Here is a 20,304-nt window from a genome sequence, read left to right as displayed (position 1 = left end):
TTTCTCCCCTCAGCTTGAGAATACCCGCATCTGCCCCAGGCTGGCTGAAGACTCCCTTGGGCCCTTCTCAGCTCCCCAGGCTCCTGCCCCTCTCACCTCCCGGCTCAGAACAATCTCCCCTTTGATTGCTGGCTCAGGCCTTGCTGACAGGTCAGGTCATATGTACTTAATCAGGAGGAGCTGGGGCCTGATGGATGAGAAATGGGGCTTCCCATTTCAATAAAGTTTGTGCAGAATATTGGAAACAGCTGTGGGCCTTGGTGGGCAGTACCAGAGCCTGTGGGGACCTGGTGTTTGGAGGAGGAGGGTTGAGATGGGGGAGCACCAGGGCAAAAGTCTAAAGGGTGCTTTGCCACCCAAAGGCTGACAGAGCTAGTGAGCTTAGTTCAACGCCAGCCTGGAATCCTGGACTTTGAGGAGGGTGAGAGCGCTCTGGAACCAGAGGACACAGATCACGGCCAAGCAGATCTGGACTACCCAACAGATATTTATGTACATCCATTGCCATTTATTTCACAAATACCACACTGATTTCTCTGAAAGTTGCTTTTCTCACGTAACCTCATGAAAATCCTTCTAATTTATTTGTTCTTAAGTTGTGGTAAAATACACATAACATAAAATTTACCACCTTAACCATTTCTAAGTGTACCTTTCAATAGCGTAAAGTATTCACATTGCTGTGCATCGACCTCCAGAACTTTCGCATCTTGCAAAACTGAAACTCTGTACCCCTTAAACAATTGCCCATCCCCGCTTCTACCCCAGCCATGGACAGCCACCATCCTTTCTGTTTCTACGAGTGTGACTACTTTGGAGGTATCTAAAGTGGAATCATACAGCATTTGTCTTTGTGTAAATTATTCTTTTGTATAGCTGCATAACATTACAGTATATGGATATATGTGTATCACTCAACAATTACTATTATGGTGGGAAAACCCGCCACAAAAAATGCTATAAGGAATTTTTTGTATGCATAACCTTGCATACTGGAGTTTGCCGGGGTTTTTTTTTCCCCGTAGGATAAATTGCCAGACATGACATGACTGGGTCAAAGAGATGCATATTTTTAGTTTTTATATATGTGACCAGATCCCTTTCTCAAAAATCCGTGGTAATTCACATACCTGCCAGCTGTGATTAAGAGTGTTTTCTCTCCCACATCTTCCCCAGCCCTTCCCCTTCCCCTTCCTCATTCTTTTGGTTATTCCAATAAATGAAAAGTGATGTCACACTTTAAAAATTTGCATCTTTTTGACTATTAATGACGTTGAGCATCTTTCCATAAATGTACTGACATTTGTTTTGTCCATTTTTGACTAGGTCATTTCTCTTTCTTATTGTGTGTAGGAACTCTTTGTATATTATAGATGTTAACTCTTTATTGGTGGTAATTGAAATATTTTCTCCAGTCTATAATTTGTCTTTTGACTTTGTATATGTTATCTTTTATCCTTCTAAAATTTAAACATTTAAAATTTTCCTCTATAGCTTCTGGACTTTCTGCTTTGTTTAGAAAAATCTCCTCAAACCCTAGATTGTATAAATATTCTCCTAATTTTTTCCTCATTAAATTGTTTTAAATATTTAAATTGTTTTAAATATTGTTTAAGATTGTTTTAAATATTTCCTCATGAAATTGTTTAAATATAAAACCAATATTTAAATTGTTTTAAATGTTTAAATTTAAATACATTTAAATCTTTCATCTATTTGAAACTTGGTTTTCATAACTCATGAGGTAGAGAGCTTAACCTTGTTTTGTTTTTTCAGACAGACAGCCAGTTGTGTCTATACAATTTATTAAATAAACTATCCTTTTCCCCTCTGGTTTGAAATACCACCTTTATCATATACTCTAATCCATATGTACTGGGATATATTTCTCGACTGGTTTCTATTTCTGTCCCCTGGATCTATTTATCTTGTCTTTTACCTTTAATGCATTATTTGATCACAGAGATTTATAGTTAGTTTTGTTAAGGCCACTTTTACCTAAATATTTCTTCACTGATGTTGTTTTCATCTTTAACATTATACAAATTCCTTCCAGCTGTCAGAGCCTGTGAATGTCAGTAACTCTTCCAGACAAGCCAGAGTAAGTCCAGGGAAGCCCACGTGCCTTTTCAGGAACCAAACAAGGCAGAGGCCAGATAGTGATATTAGATGAGCACCTACTATGTGCTCAGCACCACTCTCTCCGCTAAAGCTGGGGCTGGAAGACCAGAACTTCCTGCCCCCCAGTGGCTAATACTTTAATAAGAGTCTTGCTTCTCAGCTCTACACCCATCCTCTGTCCACTGCTTTGCGACGCTGACCTTGGGCCCTGTGAGCCCCATTTCTGCTTTGCCAACTGTTTCCTCGCAGATTCCCCAGTAGGAGTTGCTAAAGGGAGGTTGCAGGATGGAAGAGGAAGGGTGGGCATCTCCTTGTGTCTGTGTGTTCTCCGTTAAGCGTCATCTCAACGACACTTCTTCACCCCAGGCCCATCCTGAAGCTGCAGCTGAATCCAGTTTGCAGTTTTTCCAACACCCGCAGCTTCATCATCCACCACCCATCCCCACGTCCCTGCCCCAGAGACCCCACCCCCAGCTGGCAGGAGCCCCTTCCTCAGAGGTCTGGGCACAAGCCCAGGGGTCCTTGCTTCCTACTCAGAGCCTCCTCCTCAGAGGTCAGGGTCCCAGGCTCTGGGTCCCCCTTCCTCGAAATGTCTAAGGTTCAGTGATTCCAGCCTCTTCCTTTGTTTTCCCAGCCCCAGCAGTTGCCACCTCCATGACACCTAAGCATTCTCTTGTGCTATTTTTTTTTTTTTTTTTTTTTTTTTAGGTGCGCGGGCCTCTCACTGTCGTGGCCTCTCCCGTTTCCCGTTGCGGAGCACAGCCTCCGTACGCGCAGGCTCAGTGGCCATGGCTCACGGGCCCAGCCGCTCCGCGGCATGTGGGATCTTCCCAGACCGGGGCACGAACCCGTGTCCCCTGCATCGGCAGGCGGACTCTCAACCACTGCACCACCAGGGAAACCCTCTTGTGCTACTTAATTAGCAACTTTATATCCAGTTACCAATTCTTTATAGTAAGTTCTCTTCTCAACTGACTGATGGGTCTCTGTCTCCTGTCTGGACCCTGACTGACACAGGTCAGAAAGAATTGAAGTTTTCTGGGGGCCGAGGGCCTGCTTCTCTTGGCCAGCCTGCGGAGAGCTCCCCTGCCTCCTCCATTCCCAGAATTATTTGGCTGCCGGTTGCCAAGGAGATGGCTGACAATTTCCAGTTGCCAAGCCTCCCCCTGGAGCTCTACGGAGACATTCTGGAAACTCCCTCCTCCTTCCAGCTCCCCAGCCAGGGAACTTGGAGAATCAAGCCAGGCTGGGGAGCCGGGGACTGGGAAGGGGGGAGGAGGGAGCAGACCAGGCCTGAAGATGGAGTTAGAGGCAAGAGTTTTCCTTGAGCCCTGGCTTCCTCCACAGACCTCAGTGCCTGGCCTGGCTCCCCCTCAGCCCTGTCCAGACAGACACCCACTGGGTCCAGCCAAGGCTGAATTCTCCAACCAGGCCCTCAATCAGAGAAAGCTGTCCTAACACTGTCACTCCAGACATGATAGAAGCCCCATCGCCAGCTGGAGCAGGGAAGGGCCTGGAATATCTACAGGGGAGGAACCTCAGCCTTGCCCAAGCTTTCTGCTAGTGGAACAGCATTCAACACGCACTCCAACCTGGTGTCATGGCGCAGGCTCCAGGCTATTTCATAATAGACATAACAGCAATGCTAATGATAATAATAGTAGGGAGGTGGGTGTGAATCTCACTCCACAAACATATGTGTGCAAGAGTATCTGTTCCTTTATTTCATTAAAATCAAATAAAGTGGATTCCGTACTGGAGCCCCTGCCCCTCCCAGGGTCCCACCAGAATCTTGGAGGTTCATGAGTTAAAACGGAGAAGCTTCGAACCTCGGGTCCCTTATGGTTGCGGCCGACCTTGTTGCCCGAGCCTCCAGGGGGCTCTACACTTCTCTGCCGCCCTGGGTCATGGGCCTGGCCTTCAGATTCATCCTGTCCCAGGGACCCAGGAACCTCTGACCTGTCCCCAGGTCAGGGCAATCTCCTCCTCTCCACTTTAAGTGCCTCCAAATGCTCTTTCCTTTCTCCTGCCCACCACTTCCATTGAGAACACCTGACACCCCTTTTCAACGAGTTTAGGCTTTTACAAAAATAGGGAAATGCTAACTTTGGTGTCAAGCAGGTTTTGCATCTGCCCCGTAAAAATCCCTGAACCAATATGGAACTAAAGACCTGGCTACAGCTGCTTCATTGATTTTATTTTCACGGAGGTGTTTTAAAGTAAAGATACCATGACATCTCATCCTTGAATATCTTAGTATTCATTAAAAAAACAAATAGAAACATTGTCTTACATAAACACAAAACTATTATCACACATAACAAAATTAACAACAATTTTCTAATAGCAGCCTCCTTTTATAGGGGAAAAACTGAGACTTGGAGTAAGTCACTTGTTTGCTGTCACCCAGCTAGTGGATGATGGAGCCAGGATCCGAACGCTGATCTGATTCCAAGATCTGCTCTCGTTTCACCCCCTACTTCTGTACAGTGGTTTCTATGCTTTTTGCAGACCTCTCCTGCTTCACCACGCAGCCAGCTCTTACGGCAACTCAGAGAAGCGGCTGGTGGGCATTACGACCACATTGTTCATCCATCAGGAAACGGAGGCCCAGAGAAATGGGGCGTCCTGCCCACAGCGGCCCAGGAAGGACTGTTTGTGGAAGGGCACCGAGAGTGGTCGAGCAGATGGAAGGAGGGCTCGTTACCAGGCAGAGCTGGCACAGACACCAGGCCCCGAGGGGGCTCTACCTCGCCCGCCTCCCCTTCCTTCTTCCCCTGCTCTGTTGTTCTCCCTCTCTTCACCCCTCCATCTAGGGCCCCATTCATTTCCTCTCCGGTCTCCAAGGAGCAGTGTACAAAGTGACTAAGCCGTGACCCCTGCCGGACCCTCTGTCCCTCCTGCCCCCATCCCCCTCCTCTCAGCCATGAACGCAGCGGGAGCCATGTGGACTGTGGAGCCTCTGGCCCATTTCCTCTCCAGCCCTCAGCTCGTCTCCCGCTGGGGTCCCCAGGGGGAGCCTATGGTTGGCCTCCAACAAGGCCCACGTGGACACACATGGAAAAGCCATTTATTTCCAGGATCATCTTCTTCCTCTGCTCCAGCCCAGCTGTCCCCATCCTTCCACATTCTGCTCTTCCCAAGGCCTGGGGGTTCAGAATCAGGCCTGCAGGTTGGCTCAGAGAAGCAGAGATGTGAGTGCAAGACAGGAAGAGGCCAGGAATGAGAATCCCCTGGCCCCGCGTTTAACAAGGGTCACAGTCTGGCGCGATGCCGCCCATAGCGCTGCGGAGGTTCCTGGAAAGTGAGGCAGTGGCCGGAAACCCGGACAGTTGCTGCACCACGGCTCTCCCTCGTCCAAGGATCGGGGAGCCCCACGGAGAGGCTGCGTCCTCTCAGAGTGCTGAGTTCCGTCCAGCGTTGCTCATGGGCCTGGGTGAGGGCCCAGCAAAGCAGTGGAGTCAACGCGCCCTGGCACATGGTGGCCAGGAAACAAATGTTTACTGGACTGATAAACAAAACCCTAACAGTACGTAACTGAGAAAGATTTTGAGTCTTCTTGTCAGAGAGAAGGAACTTAGCGGTTCCACGGACCCCTGGTCAGCTCAGAGGTGACATAGCTTCAGGTGGGTGGGGACAGAATGGAAGAGGCCCAAAGGTGGGGAGCCAAGTGGGGCGTGGGGAGTGAAGCCGTCGGGGGAAAGAGAGGAGAGAATTTGAGTGCATTCGCGAAATGTGGACAGCAGTGCTGTCTCTTGGAGGGTGGAAAACACATGGCACACCCATCACACGCCTGGCGATGGTTGGGAGCTCAGATTGCCATCCAGGTGGAGGAGAGGAGGGCTGGACATGCTGTTTCAAATATTGGATGACTTTCATTTGGAAGAGGGATTTGAATCGTTTTGCAAAGTTTCATGGGAGGAACTCAACCCCTAGGATAGATGTGTCAGAAAAGCAGATTCCAGTTCAACCTAAACACAAAGAGGGCGAGAACGAGCATTGACTGAACGTGCACTGTGGACCGTGGGCTTACGAGGTGCCGGATGTGTGTGGCTGCATCCTCTCTCTCCAGTACCCTGAAGAGGTCGTTATTATTATGCTCGTTTTAAAGATGAGGACGATGAGGCTCAGAGCAGGCGCGTTGCTTGCCCAAGGTCGTGCTGTAGTACACTGCCCACTTAACGTTGGTCAAGGGCAGAGGCTGAAGGGCACGTGTCCCGAAGGCTGCAGTGGGGACTCCTGTGCTGCGAGGGAGGTCCCACTGACCCACTCGGAGCCTTCCGCCTGGTTCTCTAAAACTTCAGCTCAAACTAGTCGAGTCTGGGTCCTCAAGCACGTCCTCATGCCTCCTCTTTTCTAAGTTTAGTTGAGAGACCCCTGCAGGCTGACCCCTCATTGCTCCTGACTCACACTATCTCCTCTCCCTCCCTCCGGAATCTCCGAAAGCAATGAATGTGGGTGCTGATGGGAGCCCTTGGAACCAGGTGGGCTGTGGATGGAGGTCCCACCGTGAGGGTGGAGCTCATAGGGTCTGAGCAGGAGTGGGAGATGAGAAGCTGGGACCAAAACCTGAGAGCCTGCAGCTCTATCTGCTCCAGGGATTCGGCACGGAGCACGCCCAGGGCAAAGAACGGTAGCAGGTTATGCTGGCTTAGCTAACGCTCCTTGGAAAAGAAAGGAGGGGAGAAAGGGAGGCACCAACCGTATACAGCACAGTGCCTTGCTCTTCACTGATGCAAGATCACACGGTGATGAAGAGGCAACGCTGTGTTCTGATCACTGTACTCTTTTGTCTCTCAACAGTGAAGGACCGGGACATCCCTGGTGGCACAGTGGTTAATAATCCTCCTGCCAATACAGGGGGCACGGGTTCGATCCCTGGTCCGGGAGGATTCCACATACCGCGGAGCAACTAAGCCCGTGCACCACAACTACTGAGCCTGCACTCTAGAGCCTGCGAGCCACAACTACTGAGTCCGTGTGCCCAGAGCCCGTGCTCCACAACAGGAGAAGCCACCGCAATGAGAAGCCCGCACACCACAACGAAGAGTAGCCTCCGCTCGCCACAACTAGAGAAAGCCCGCGTGCAGCAATGAAGACCCAACACAGCCAAAAATAAATAAAAATAAATAAATATTTAATAAATAAATTAATTAATTTTTTTAAAAAAATGAAGGACACCCTCAGCTTGTCTCTCCGGGGCCCTGAGCTCTGCCATTCCAGTCATGCCTCCTCTTCCCTTCCAGACAGGCTGCAGCTCTGCCCGGGTTCCTGGCCTGGCAGAGCCAGGTGAACTGTAGGTGCTAACTTCTCTGGGCCATGGCGGGTTGGGGGTGGGCTGGGGGCTCAGATATTCGGTCAAACGTTATTCTGGGTGTGTCTGGGGGGGTGTTTCTGGATGAGATGAACATTTGCATCAGTAAAATGTTCCCCCTCCCACTCACGTGGGCCTCGTCCCATCAGCTGAAGGCCTGGATAGAACAAAAAGTGGACCTTCCCCCAAATACGAGGGAACTGCTCTGCCTGAGCACGTGGAGCTGAGTCATCTGTCTCTTCTCGCCCTTGGACTCGAACTGAAACAGCAGCAGTTCATGGGTGTCAAGCTTGCCAGTCTCTGAACCAGAACCTACACCCTCGGCTCTCTCCCCTGGGCTCCAGCTTGCCGACTGCAGACCCTGGGACTTGCCAGGCCCCATAATCACCTGAGCCAATTCCTTACAATAAGTCTCTTTCTACAGACACACATCCTATTGGTTCTCTTTCTCTGGAGAATCTGGACAAGTAAACTCCTTCCCCGACTCTGCCTTCCAGGGTCCCCCATGAGACACAGTGGGTTCAACAGCAGCTCCCAAGTCTTCTGTGATCCTGGGAGAAACAGAAGAGAAAGGGTAGAGAGGCTGGGGGAGAAAAGGTAGAGAGGCTGGGGAAGAAAAGGTAGAGAGGCTGGGGGAGAAAAGGTAGAGAGGCTGATTCCACAAGCAGAATAGGTTAACTGCAGGGCCAGCACAAACCCTCGTTACAAGCCAGAGTCTCCTTTAAAGTTTTCCTGATTTACCCTGCCTGAATTCTCACGTTTTCTCTGGACACAGGGGCTGCTGCCCACCCTGAGGTGGACGACAGTGCTAGATAACCATTCTTTGCTCCCCAAAGAACGTCTAACAGGGTTCTGATGCTTTCCCAGTTAGGGTGGGGGGATCAGAATGAGGGGGGATATAGTCAATAGGGTAGGGCAAATAGGGTAGTGCCACCCCCACTAGGTAGGACCCTGACCCCCAGGGACATCTGCCATTCTGCTCAAAGCTGAGTTAGGACGGCATGGGGGCTGAAGACCCTGTGGAGAGCATGGAGGAAACTTGGCCGTGGGCTAAGTGAGAGTGGGACACCTGGCTGTCCATTGTCCTAGGACAAGTGAGAGGCCGAGAGCACATGGCGAGCATCTCTGGGCCCAGGAGGAGCCTGCCTGGCATCAGCTCTGACAGCTCCTGTCCCAGCTGAGCCCTGAGGAACCTGACACCAGACATCAGAGCTCATCTCACTGGGGTCCAGGAATCTCACCCTCCCCCCAACCCCTCCATCAGATAATGGAAAACTCTGATCTCATCTCAGGCTGTCACTCAAAGACAGCTATGGCAGCAGGACATGCTGAGAGCAAGAGGGAGAGAGAGAGAGTGCTGGGATTCAGAGAGCCCTGGACAGCAGGAAAGCTGGTCTCCATTCCAGCTCCAGGGCCCTGACTTTGCAGGCCACATCTAGCTAGGAGCTTGAAAGCTGGTGCACCGACTCTGTGCTGGGCATTATTCGTGTGTGTATGTGTGTGTGTGTGTGTGTGTGTGTGTGTGTGTGTGTGTGTGTGTGTGTGTGTGTGTGAATTTTATCAAGCATATGTAATAGTATATTTATAAAAAGAATGTACAGCTTGTAAACTGTAACCCCTACCCAAGACAAGAAATAGAACATCATGAGAGCCCAAGAAGCCCCACAATGCTAGTGTGAGTTTTTTGTTTAATATTCACAATAATCTTTACAAGAAAGGAGGTACTATTATCCCCATTAATCTGTGAAGAAACTAGAGCTCAGAGAGGCTCAGAAATGTTCAAGTTTCAGGGGTCGTCAGCCAAATCCAAACTCTGGAGATGTTTGAGTCCAGAGCTCCTGGCAACACTCCACCAGCTTCTCCCCACGAAACCTGAGGAAAACATGAGAGGGGTCAAAGGGCATTTAAAGGCGTGTCTGCACCTCCTGATCTCCATGGTCTGGAGGGCTGCACACGGGGGTCCTGCACTGGGCAGGTGGTTGGACTTGATGAGGTTGGGGCCTTTTTCACCTCCATGCTCGGCATTTTAATTTCATAATTTCATTAAAATCAAAGTTCAGAGAGCACAGGGTCCTCCCCCAGGTCTGCCCCAGCCCGGTCCTACCCTGCACTACTCTGCATTATGGATGGAGTGAATCATCTGGTAAGCAATTCACCCGTAATTGGGACAGTGAGGGTAATAGGAGATCAGGGGTGGAGGTGTAGGGAGGGCCAAGGTTGGCAACCTGAGCCAGACCCCCCATTCTTCCGGGGCTGGGCTTCCAGGGAGCCCAAGAGCCAGGCAGGAACCTCGAAGGGGCAGCCACCCAGGGAGACGGGGCCATGGTGGGTCAGAGGGCCCTGAGCTGACCACTTAGCCTCCTGCAGCGGGTACCCCTCTGCCTGCTGCATCCAGGGGCCTCAGGCGAGTCATGCTCAGGTCACGCTGTGCCGGTGGGTAGGCAGGGCCAGGGCACAGAGAGCACTCTGCTTTACCTTAAGAAACCATTAGAGCTTATGCTGAGGGCCGCTGTCAGGGAGTAAGCATGGAGTGACATGGGCAGATCTGGGTTTCAGAAAGTTCCCTCCAAAGCTGACAGTTTTCAGGGAGCTGGGAACAGTGGGGAGACCTTTGCAATAGTCTAGGTGGGAGATGCTGGTAGCGTGGGCCAAAGCAGGGTCCATGAGGTTGGAAAGAACCAGTTTCTGGGTTAAATGTCTTTCTTTTTTCTTTCTTTTTTTTTTTTTTTTAGCTGTGCCCTGGGGCATGTGGGATCTTAGGTCCCCGACCAGGGATCGAACCCGCGTTCACTGCAGTGGTAGCTCAGAGTCTTAAGCGCTGAACCGCCAGGGAAGTCGCTACATGTCTTTCTTCTTGATCAGTTGAACATCGGAATCTTGCCTTTGATTCCTTCCCTCCAACTCCATGCTGGTCTCCTCTGCTTCTCTCTCTGCGGAAGCTGTGGGGACAGCAGCGGGGAGAATCTGAAGTTGGGAGTTAGACCAGGGCTCCAATCCCAGCTCCTCCACCTACTGTGTGGCTTTAGACGAAGTGATTTCATGTTTCAGAGTCTGGAGGGATGTCATCGTCATTACAGTTAAGATCAGTAGGTGATGCAGGGGAAGAGTCCAGTGCAGGGCACGGCACAGGGGGGCACTCAGTCCACGGAAGCTAGTGCGAATGAGCCCCGTGGCTCGGTTGTTCCCCGACGCACTTATTTTCTTAAGTTTGCTGAGGCTCTTCACAGTATGCTGACCACAAGGGACAGAAGAACAGGGTGCTCAGGCAGGTCCTGGGGTTCCACGCTGGGCCCCGAGCAGGAAAGAACGCCTGCTGGCCTGCCTTGTCCATGATGACTGTTTACTGCCTGACTCCCTGGGAGACTGGGAGCTCCATGAGGGCGGGGATGAGTGGCTCATTTGTCACTGTAGCCTGTGCCTGGCCTGGAGCACGTGCTCTGTAATTAACAGTTGACGAGTGGATGCTCGACCTGTGCTGACGGCAGGCTGGGGTCGTCTTCCTTTTGCTGCAGTGGGTCTGGAATCCCCCTGGGATCCTTACTCAGCGATCTCTGGGGCCTGAACTGCCGGCGGCCACGTACATCTCCTGAGTCTCGGGAGTCATTTTCTGGCTGATCATCAGATCGACTCCTGGATGCTTGTTAAAATACAGATTCCTGGGCCCTGACCCCTCCCCCCCAGCCCAGGGGATTCTGACTCAGTAGTCTGGGATGAAGCCCAGGAATCTATATTTTTATCAAGCTTTCCGAAAGGTCTGATGGGAACCTCTGCTCCAGTGTCCCACCCCACCTACTTCTACAGCACAGCCTGACAGGAAGCTCCGTGGGCTCCCTCAGAAACCGTCTCTTGTCCACCAACTCCAAAAGGGCTTATGCTGCCTTGTCAAACCCTGCGCAGCCAGCCCGCCCTGCAGACCGGTAACAGAGATTCTGGGCGATGACGGGGAGCAGGGGACCCCAGAACTGCCCAGACAGCCTGCATTGCCTCTGTCTCCAGGGCAGCCCCAGGCGACCCCAGGACTACCAGAGGAGGCCCCCTCCACCCAAGGAGTGCAGGGCAGCTCCGTGGAGCTGGCCTGTGGCTCCCGGCCTGCCCCCCGGCGGTCTTCTGGAGCTTCGCCCCCCAAGGCCCACTGATTCCGCAGCTCGTGGCTGTCACCAGTAGAGCGGAGTCTAAGGCGGAGGCCGGGGCATTGGCTCTGGGGGCCGTGAATGAGTCTACAGAACAGAAGCCTGGTGCTGGGGGAGCTGGGAAGGGGGCCCACGGCCACCTCCGGTGCCAGGCCCGACACAAGGCCGGAGGCCAGCTCCACACCACCCGCCCCTCCCTTGCTCTGGCCGTGCTGGCTGCGGGGCTTGGCCAGGGACCCAGGCTGGCTTGAGCTGCATCTCATGCTGCTTTGCATCTAGTTGCATGTGTTTCCCATTGTGTTCTTCTGGGCCCTCCTCCAGGCAGTGGGGAAACCTGGGATCACGAAGAAGGGATGCTCAGGGCCCGGTGGGTAGGCCAAACCCTTCCAGCAAGCTCTGGGCTGCTGGACACAGCTGGGCATGACCCCGGTCTGTGACAACAAACACAGGGCCTCTCCTTCCTTTGGCCAGTGCCCGTATCGAAGCCTCAGGTGCAGCTGAGCGACCTGTCCCCCGTGGCGGGGACCTCCGTGATAGTCACATGTGCAGTGTGGGAGGTCACAGAGCCCGTGACCTTTGCCTGGTAGCATCAGGCACTGGAGGCCCTGGAGAGGCCCTGGTAGGGGTCACGAAACATCTGATCCAGCTGGACCCCGTCAATCGGACACAACTGGGCTGGTATATGTGCCCTGCCCACAACACCGTCAACTGGCTGAGCAGTGATGGAGCCTTCCTGGATATCATCTGTGAGTCAGAATGGTCTTGGGGGAGGGGTCAGGGCTTGCAACCACCTACCCACCTGGGCTTGGCTTCTTGACACACCTCAGGGCCCCTAGGAGTACCCTAGCCCTCCAAGAGGCTCCAGTAGGCAGGAGCTCAAGGCATTGTACCCATTGGTGCCAAATATGGCTCTAGTACAAGGGGTTTTCACCTTTTCAAGGTCATGGGCCCCTCTTACCAGGAAAATGTGCATACGTTCATAGTCACAATTTTACCCATAATTTCAAGGGTGGCTCAGAAAGTCTACCTTTGACTGGCTGAACCCTGAAGAAACAGGGAGGGGGCCACAGTGGGAAGAGAGGGTGACAATTTGGTGCTAAGTCTGAGGCTGAGAAGCTGAAGTTAGAAATCAGAAGCTTCTGTTGAAAGCAAGCACGCATAGCAAACAAAGGATTACTTTTCAGAAGACATAAAGATTTCCAAAACAACCAGTGAGGAAGAAGCAGCAATCCATACAAAAGTGGACAAAAGACTAGAATAGTTATTTCAGTGAAGAGGAGAACACATGAAGCTAATTAACTTCTAAAAATTTTTTCAAAAAAATTTTTTAATTTAAAAATGAAATCAGTGGTCTGTGATAGTCTAGAGCTGCACTGTCCAGTAGGGTAGCCGCTTGCATGACTTTGATCATCTGGGATGTGGCTGAACCTGACTGAGATGTGCTCTGAGTATAAAATGCACACTAGATTTTGAAGACTTAATCTAATATATATATATGGGCTCATCAATGCTTTCTATTGTACCTTGAAACTATAATATTCTGCATGTGTTTGGTTAAACCAAAAATATTATTAAAATTGTTAAAAACTATTGGTGTTTTTTTGCTTGGTTGGGTTTGGTTATTTTTCCTTTTTGAGATTTGGAAAATTTAACACATCTGTGGCACACGTCTACCTATTGAACAGTGCTGGTCTAGAGGATTTAAGGAGCTAGGGCTCTGTCTAACGATGTCCACTAAGGATGGTGGTCTGTGCAAACTGTGAACTGAGGACTGTGGAGGAGACAGGTGAGCAGTTCTTGGGAAAGCGGTAGGAGCAGAAGGAAGCAGGCAATGTCGCCTGGAGTCACGCAGCCACCCAGCTCCCCAGCAGCAGGGTCCTCACCTGCACCAGCCGGCACCCAGCCCCGGCTCTGCCTGCCCTCTGCGGATCACGCCCTGTGAGTGCACGCAGGAAACAGCAGGGATCTGCCATTCTAGGCAGAGGAGTGGGCAGGGGCCAGACCAGTGGGACCCTGGGATCCGGGGAGGGACTCCAGACCACAAGCTCCAGGACTTGCCGTGTAATGAGGAGGTGACAGCACTTGCTCAGTCCCCACCTCCCAGCTTTTCTCTCCTCTCCAGCCCCGGTCTCCACCCACACTGTGCCCTGTCCTCAGTCCGGGCTTAGAGCCCTGCAACACCCTCCTTACCGTCTCCCAGCCTCCAGGGAGGCGCTCATCGACCTGACCCTCTACTTCTACCACTCTATTATTGCATGTTGGTCTTGAAATATGCCTTTGGCTTTCTCTCTGCCTTGGAAACTCCTACCCGTCTACCAAGACCAAGTTTACATGTCATCCTGTCTTCAAAGTCCTCCTCCCTGAAGCCCCAGAGAGTTTGTCTTTCTACCTATACTCTAGCACTCATCAGATTGTATTGCAGTTGTTTGCTTGGCATCTGTTCCCACTATTTCCCTGGCACATGGTCGGCCCTCAATAAATGGAAAATGAATAAATGATTGAGTGACAGAGAGTTTGTCTTTCTACCTATACTCTAGCACTCATCAGATTGTATTGCAGTTGTTTGCTTGGCATCTGTTCCCACTATTTCCCTGGCACATGGTCGGCCCTCAATAAATGGAAAATGAATAAATGATTGAGTGACTCTGTACATGGAGGAATGAGTGAGTGAAACAGTAAATGAAGGAGGGAAGGATGGGTAGGCCTGCCGGCCATTCCTCCTCCTGTAGGGCCATGCCGAGCCGTGTTCCCTACCTAGGGCAGCCCCTCTGGAGCCCCACCTGCTGGACCATGGCCACAATCAGAGACCAGTTCATCATGCTGAGCTGTGAGTGGCCTGGAGCTCCCTGCTGTGCCGAGCTGGTCTGATGGATGGCAGCTGACCTCGGCACCAGCAGCCGCTCCTCGCTGGCCGTCCACCTCCTCCAGGCCCAGGACGACCTGGCTGGCAGAGAGTTCACGTACCTGGGCACTCACCCACTCAGGGTCCCCGACGCCCTCTGCCGGCTCCAGCTAGGTGAGTGGGGGCTGGAGACTCGGTTCTAGGGCAGGGTGGGAGCAGCAGCCCTTTGGAATCGGGATGAGGGGCTCTGGGGGACAGCTGTGCTGGAATGCAAAGTAAGTCAAGACACTGTGTCACCTCACCTCCCAGGGACTCAAAGTTTTTGATCCATACAATCAGGGGGCTTGGTCTAGGTCTGTATTGTCCAATAAAAATATGATGTGAGCCATATATATATATATAATTTAAAAATTTCTAGTAGCCACACTTAAAAAAGTAAAAAGAAACAGTGAAACATTTTATTTAGCTTGATATATCCAATATGTTATCATTTCAACATGTAATGATAAAATTATTAATGAGATATTTTACATTCTTTTTTTTTCGTGCTGTCTTCAAAATCTGGTGTGTGTATTTATAGTGACAGCACATCTCAACGTGGACTGGCCACATTTCAAGTGCTAAATAGGCACATGTGTGTTTGGAGGGGGGAGCCATTACTGGACAGCACCATCTAGACCATGAGGGATCCTGTCACCCTCATTTGCATCAATTTGCATGAAATGTGCCTGACTATACTCTTGACCTGCATTAATGTTGCAGGTGCCAGAGGTCTCTCTCTGCCTCTCCCACTCCCTCTATTCGTTTTTGGTCTGATTTCTTTCTCTGTCTTTGTCTGGCCCTGGCAGTCCTATTTATTGCCAACTCAAGAAAAAAAGAATTAAATATTGAAGTAAACATTTCAGAAAAGCAAGCAGCAGAGCTGTCACATAGAACAATTCTCACAAAATGATTCATATCTTGGTTTCCAAATGTTGGGTGACTAGCATGTTTTCAGGGAGGTCCACCACTCAAAATATTTCCTTCCCTTCTTACTCAGTCTCGGGACTGGAAATTCCATCATAGGAGATTCACGGACACCTGAAACCCTGGGTCTCTAGGAGTCAGTCCATAAAAACTGAGCATCTGCTATGGGTCCGGTCCTGTGCCCTGGTGGAGGGGTTGTGGGCCTTTAGGGGGAAGGAGGCCCTTTGCCATGTGCTAGGAGGAGGTGCTTAATGCAGAGGTGAATAGGGCAGGGCCCCCACCTGTAGGAGCTGCTCTGTGGTCGGGTGGGAGAGGAGCATCGAGGAACACAGCTGCTATCAGTAAAGCCTGGAGCAGATGGTGACAGGAATTCGGCATAGAATGAGAGCCTGTAAGAGGAGGCAGACCGGGCCATGACAGGCTTCACTGTCAACCCCACAGGCCCCGTCTCCTCTGTCCCCCACCGTCTCCTCCACTGCCGGCCAGCACCTCACCTCCAAGCCTCTCCACTAGCCCAGACACAGGGGGCACCTTCTTGCCTTACCCTCTCTGTCCCTGTGGAAGCCCCACAGCTGGCAGTGGCTGAGCCCTGGGTGTCAGTGCTGGAGGGGGGGAGACGCCTGGCTGGGATGTGCCCTCCTCGGGGGCACGCCAGCTGCCCAGCTCCTCTGGCTGGGATCCCAGCAACGGCAGGTGGAGCCAGGCACTTCGGGGCTCATGCTGCACCCTGAGGGTGCCCAGCTGCGCCTGGGTGTCCGGGATGCGCACCCAGCACGCCACACCTGCCAGTGCAAGGCCCGAAATGCCTTGGGCGACAGCCGTCGGAGCATCCTGCTGTAGGTGCTGAGTGAGTGAGGGGTGGCGTGCGTGTGGAGGGGGGGATGGGGAACCTCCAGCCATCGCCCTCTAGGTGGAAAGGCACAGCGATTCCCTGCTCCAAAACTTGGAGGCGTTATCTTTCTCAGACACAGGGCCTCAGAAAGCACAAGCCCCACGTGAACGTGAATCGGATGCACCTGAGTTCAGGCAAAAAGGACGCCACGCAGTCAGAGTAATCTCCTGTTCCTCCATTTGTAGAGGAGGAAATTGAGGCCAGTGTGTAAGTCTAGGGTAACAGACTAAAACTACACGGAAGTGGTCAGCGCTACAACCCCGATCTGCACGTCACCAGCTTTTCTCAACAAAACCGTAATAAGCATGCGCGCGCACGCGCGCGCGGATATGGTTGTTGTTAGGTGCGCACACGCCTGTGTGTGTACCCACCCTCGCCCCGGGATATCCAGCTACCCCCAACGTCACCTCACCGTCAGCCGCCTGACCTACGGGAGACGCCAGAGCGAGGTGCAGCTGCCATGGGCCATCCGAGACCCGGGGGCACGCAAAGCATCTCTTTCCTGGGGCTTGGGAGACCGCAGCTGGTGACATCGAGCCGGAGAGCAGTGGCCGGCGGCCAGGGGGCTTGGACCCGGGGGTCCTCTATGCCTTCCACGTCCTGGCTCTGAATCACCGCACAGCTGGATACCCCTCTGAGGTGAAGACACCAGGTGCCGTAAGGCTAGCGCCGTGGAGCAACCCAGGTTTGCTCCACCGAACCGAACCCGGGGGCATCTTCCGGTCCCCACGGCATCCCCGACTCTGTCCCTTCGCTTCCTTCCTCCTGAGTCCCTCCACCCCCAGCCTCTGTCCTCTTCTGCACCCTCCCTTCAGGTGACCCCCACTGCTATCTCTCCCCTCCGTCCCCTCCCGGGGAGGTTCTGGAGGCCCAGGCCTAGGGGTGGGAGCCACAGTCGGCTTGAATCAGAAGAAATAGGAAAAGGGGAGGTGCAGGTGCTGGTGATTAAATAAGGATGGGGGCCTGACTCTGCGCCTCAGTCTCACCTCCTGGGACAGAGGTGGGCTCTTGGCTTCCTGCTGCTCTTTCTCCACGCTGAGAATTCCTTGCGTTAAGGCATCCTTTCCTTCAGCCCCAGGCTGCCGAGATAACTGGCCTGCTGCCTCCCGTGCCAGATGTAGGGGACTTGGCTGGGGACTCAAAACCTCAAGAATACAGGCACGCAGCGCATCTCTTTCCTGGGGAGAGACCTGGTCTCCAGATTCTCTGTGTCAAGGCTTGCTCTTGATCACCCACCTCAGGTGGAGGGGGAACCGGATGAGCAGGGCACAGCCTGCTTGGTACCCTATAAGCCACTGTTGCCAAGTTCAGCAGCGGCTCTAAACCTATCCCGTGCAACCCCGCCTAGCGGACCACCCCCCCCTTCAGCGCCTATCCTGCAGTGCTGGATGCGGCAGGCACAGGGATGGTAGTGGCAACGGTGACCTCTCTGCTGGTGTTCCAGTATGCTGCCCGGCACCTGGACACCTTCCCCTGTGAGTGGGAAGCTCAAGGGCAGGGTTGCTTGACCCTGTAAGGTGGCCCCATAAGATATAGACTCCCCTGGGCAAGGAATCTAGGCTCTTCCTTAGTTGTGACCTCTCCCCAGTGCTAGATGTCCATCAGGGCTCCAACCCCCAACCTCGGGCATCTAGGGCCACCCCCTCCTGGGTTCCTGAGTGTCAGGGAAGGGAGGGTTATTCTCCCAACACCTGTGCTGGTTGCTCAAGAAACGCACCTCTTCCTTTTCTTCCTACCGGCCTTGGGCGGTTGCCTGTTCCCAGGTGAGTACGGAAGCCCAGTCATTCTGGAGGTCAGGAAGGCTGGGAGAGTGTAATTGCCACTAACTTTACTCTCACACTTCACCCTCAGGGAGCAAAGTCACCAATATCGGGGTTCAAGGGGTGGCCCCGAGGCAATGACAGGTAAGCTCGATTTTATCCCCAAAGCCAGGAAACAGTCCTGAGTTTCATGTGATGCTCAGTCTCTCTTGTCCTCTGGGAACAATCTGGGGCACCCCCAGGGCATCTCTCTCTCCTTTGCTTGTGTCTGTTCTTTGTAGGCACTGAACCATCACCCACCACCCCAGGTTCGCATCCTGCACAAGAATCCCCGGGGGCTCCAGTAAACGTCACCATCACAGTGACTGCCAAACCATGAGGCCTCAAGGGGAAGGTGCCAACATGCTTAGGGGAGAAGGTGGGGACGGGAACATCCCCTCGGGCATACTGAGTGTTAAAGCCAAGGTAGCTAAGACCCCAGCTACCCCTTCCCACTGAATATCCGGCTTTTACAACCAGCACGAGGCTCAACTGCAGGGCCTCTAAATGACTTATGAGACAAGTCCTGGCCCAGCTTGTGGAAGACAGAGGTGGAAAGACGAGGAAGACACACGACTGGGGAGAAGACGAACCGGCTGCCCGAGGGCAAGTGAGAACCACGGTGCCGGGACCAGTGTCTGGTGCCGTAGGAGCAAGCTGCCTGCTTCCACACCAAGTCCGTGAACTGAGAAATCCCTCGATAAATCACACGTGATGCTCTCACCAGTGGAGGATTATTCCGATTGCAGCTCCCACAAGGAAAGGCTGACCTGGCTTCAGCTGGGCTCCAGGTTTCCCTACTGGGAGGAAACTAGGGGATGGGAAGCAAGATCTGCAGGCATGTGTGCCCTTCATTCAACTCTAGCAAGAGATGTGCTCGTCTAGTTCTTTCCACATCCCAAGTTCCTTCCCCAAGAACACGAGCTTCTACTGTAGGACCGGCTGAATCAGGGCTGGTAGCAGAGCCAGGTGCCCAGGGCCTTTGTCTCCCTTTCACCTTTCATGTAGGAATAGCACCGAGCCTGTCGTGGGCAAAGGGCCTCACAGTTGCTAGACCCCGGAGTCCGTGCCAACGAGACGGGACAGGGTTCTTGCCACCAGGCTTGGGGAGCTGGCTGAGAGGGGACCCGGCCAAGCCAAAGTCACACTTTGTCAGCCGCCAGCATGACTCACTGACTCCAAGCGTGTGTGTCTGACATCTGGGTGAAACACAAATGCGTGCTTGTTCCACTGCCTGGAAGAGTCAGCAGAGCTGCCTCCGCAGGGGACTCAGATGAGAAGAAACAGCGAGAGAGCCAAGGGATCATCCTGCCAGGAATCAGGAAAGTGGCGCCTGAGAGGAGACGGAAAACTGACAGAAACTAAGTTCTCCTTAGGTTCTCACAGATTCAGACTTCATTAGACGAGGGGTTTCGAGTTCCCTCACAGCTCTCAGGACGGGGGCTGAGGTTCAAGGAAGGCTCTTTTAAATCTGGGGAATACAGCAGAACAAGGCGGCCCCACCCCGTGCAAAAGTCCCTCTTGGCTTTCTGGTCTAAGCAGCCCAGACACTTTGAGTTTTTCAGGGCAGTAAAGCAAAGCTGCTTCTTGAGACTAAATTTCTACCCTGGGGTTCATAGGGACATAGTAGGTAAACGGTAAAAATAGGTGAGGTCTCAGAAGGGACCCCTCTTCCTCACTCTCCTGCTGCTTCTCTCCTAATTCTTGCTTCCTTCCAAAGAAATACTGAGTTCCCCAAAGGGAGTCTGCCTGCTTCGACAGAGCTCCTTGGTGCACGTATTTTCCCAGCCTCCCATAAAATACCTGTCCTGGATCTTTTTCCTTCGGGGCCTGGATCTCTGCAGTCAGAACAGAATGGATTAACTCACTGGGCTCTGGGATGTGCATAGGGGATTTTCAGGGGAGGACAGGGGTCCAAAAATGTCAGTGAGATGTACACCCACCCCAATCACAGGCTATAAGCAGCTTTACACAAACAGGGAGCAATCAGGATCCCCATCTTCACGTGCTACTCTACATGAAAGCAGCATTCTCTTTTAATATAAAATCAAATCAACAAAATAAAACCTGTCGAAGCTACATCATTTAAAATATGTACAATTTCAAACATTACCACTTTAAGGAAAATAAAACATACTTTTCAATATGATACAAAAACATGCATCTTAAAAGTCATTGCTTTAAAAGAGAGCAACACAGATGAAATTCAGTTATAAAGTTAACTTCTTGGCAGTACTGTA

General features: G+C 52.2%; 1 protein-coding gene across 1 annotated transcript; it reads left to right on the top strand.

Annotated features, from left to right (window-relative positions):
- Positions 1 to 5,391: 5,391 nt before the first annotated feature.
- VSIG10L2 (V-set and immunoglobulin domain containing 10 like 2) lies at positions 5,392 to 18,404 on the top strand (the record flags this gene model as incomplete). Its single annotated transcript, XM_082844076.1, is given in 18 exon segments — positions 5,392 to 5,557; positions 11,432 to 11,530; positions 11,533 to 11,645; positions 11,647 to 11,806; positions 12,037 to 12,147; positions 12,150 to 12,311; positions 12,574 to 12,647; positions 13,378 to 13,503; positions 13,723 to 13,822; positions 14,324 to 14,408; positions 14,410 to 14,441; positions 14,444 to 14,581; positions 15,938 to 15,981; positions 15,983 to 16,209; positions 16,657 to 16,764; positions 16,766 to 16,922; positions 17,623 to 17,740; positions 18,307 to 18,404. Coding segments are annotated over 18 exon segments (2,118 nt in total).
- Positions 18,405 to 20,304: the final 1,900 nt, after the last annotated feature.

The sequence above is a fragment of the Leucopleurus acutus genome, assembly GCF_964270905.1.
Source record: "Leucopleurus acutus genome assembly, chromosome: 8".
Classification (NCBI taxonomy): domain Eukaryota; kingdom Metazoa; phylum Chordata; class Mammalia; order Artiodactyla; family Delphinidae; genus Leucopleurus; species Leucopleurus acutus.
The sequence above is the reverse complement of the archived record's forward strand: the minus strand, read 5'-3'. Positions and strand labels throughout refer to the sequence as shown.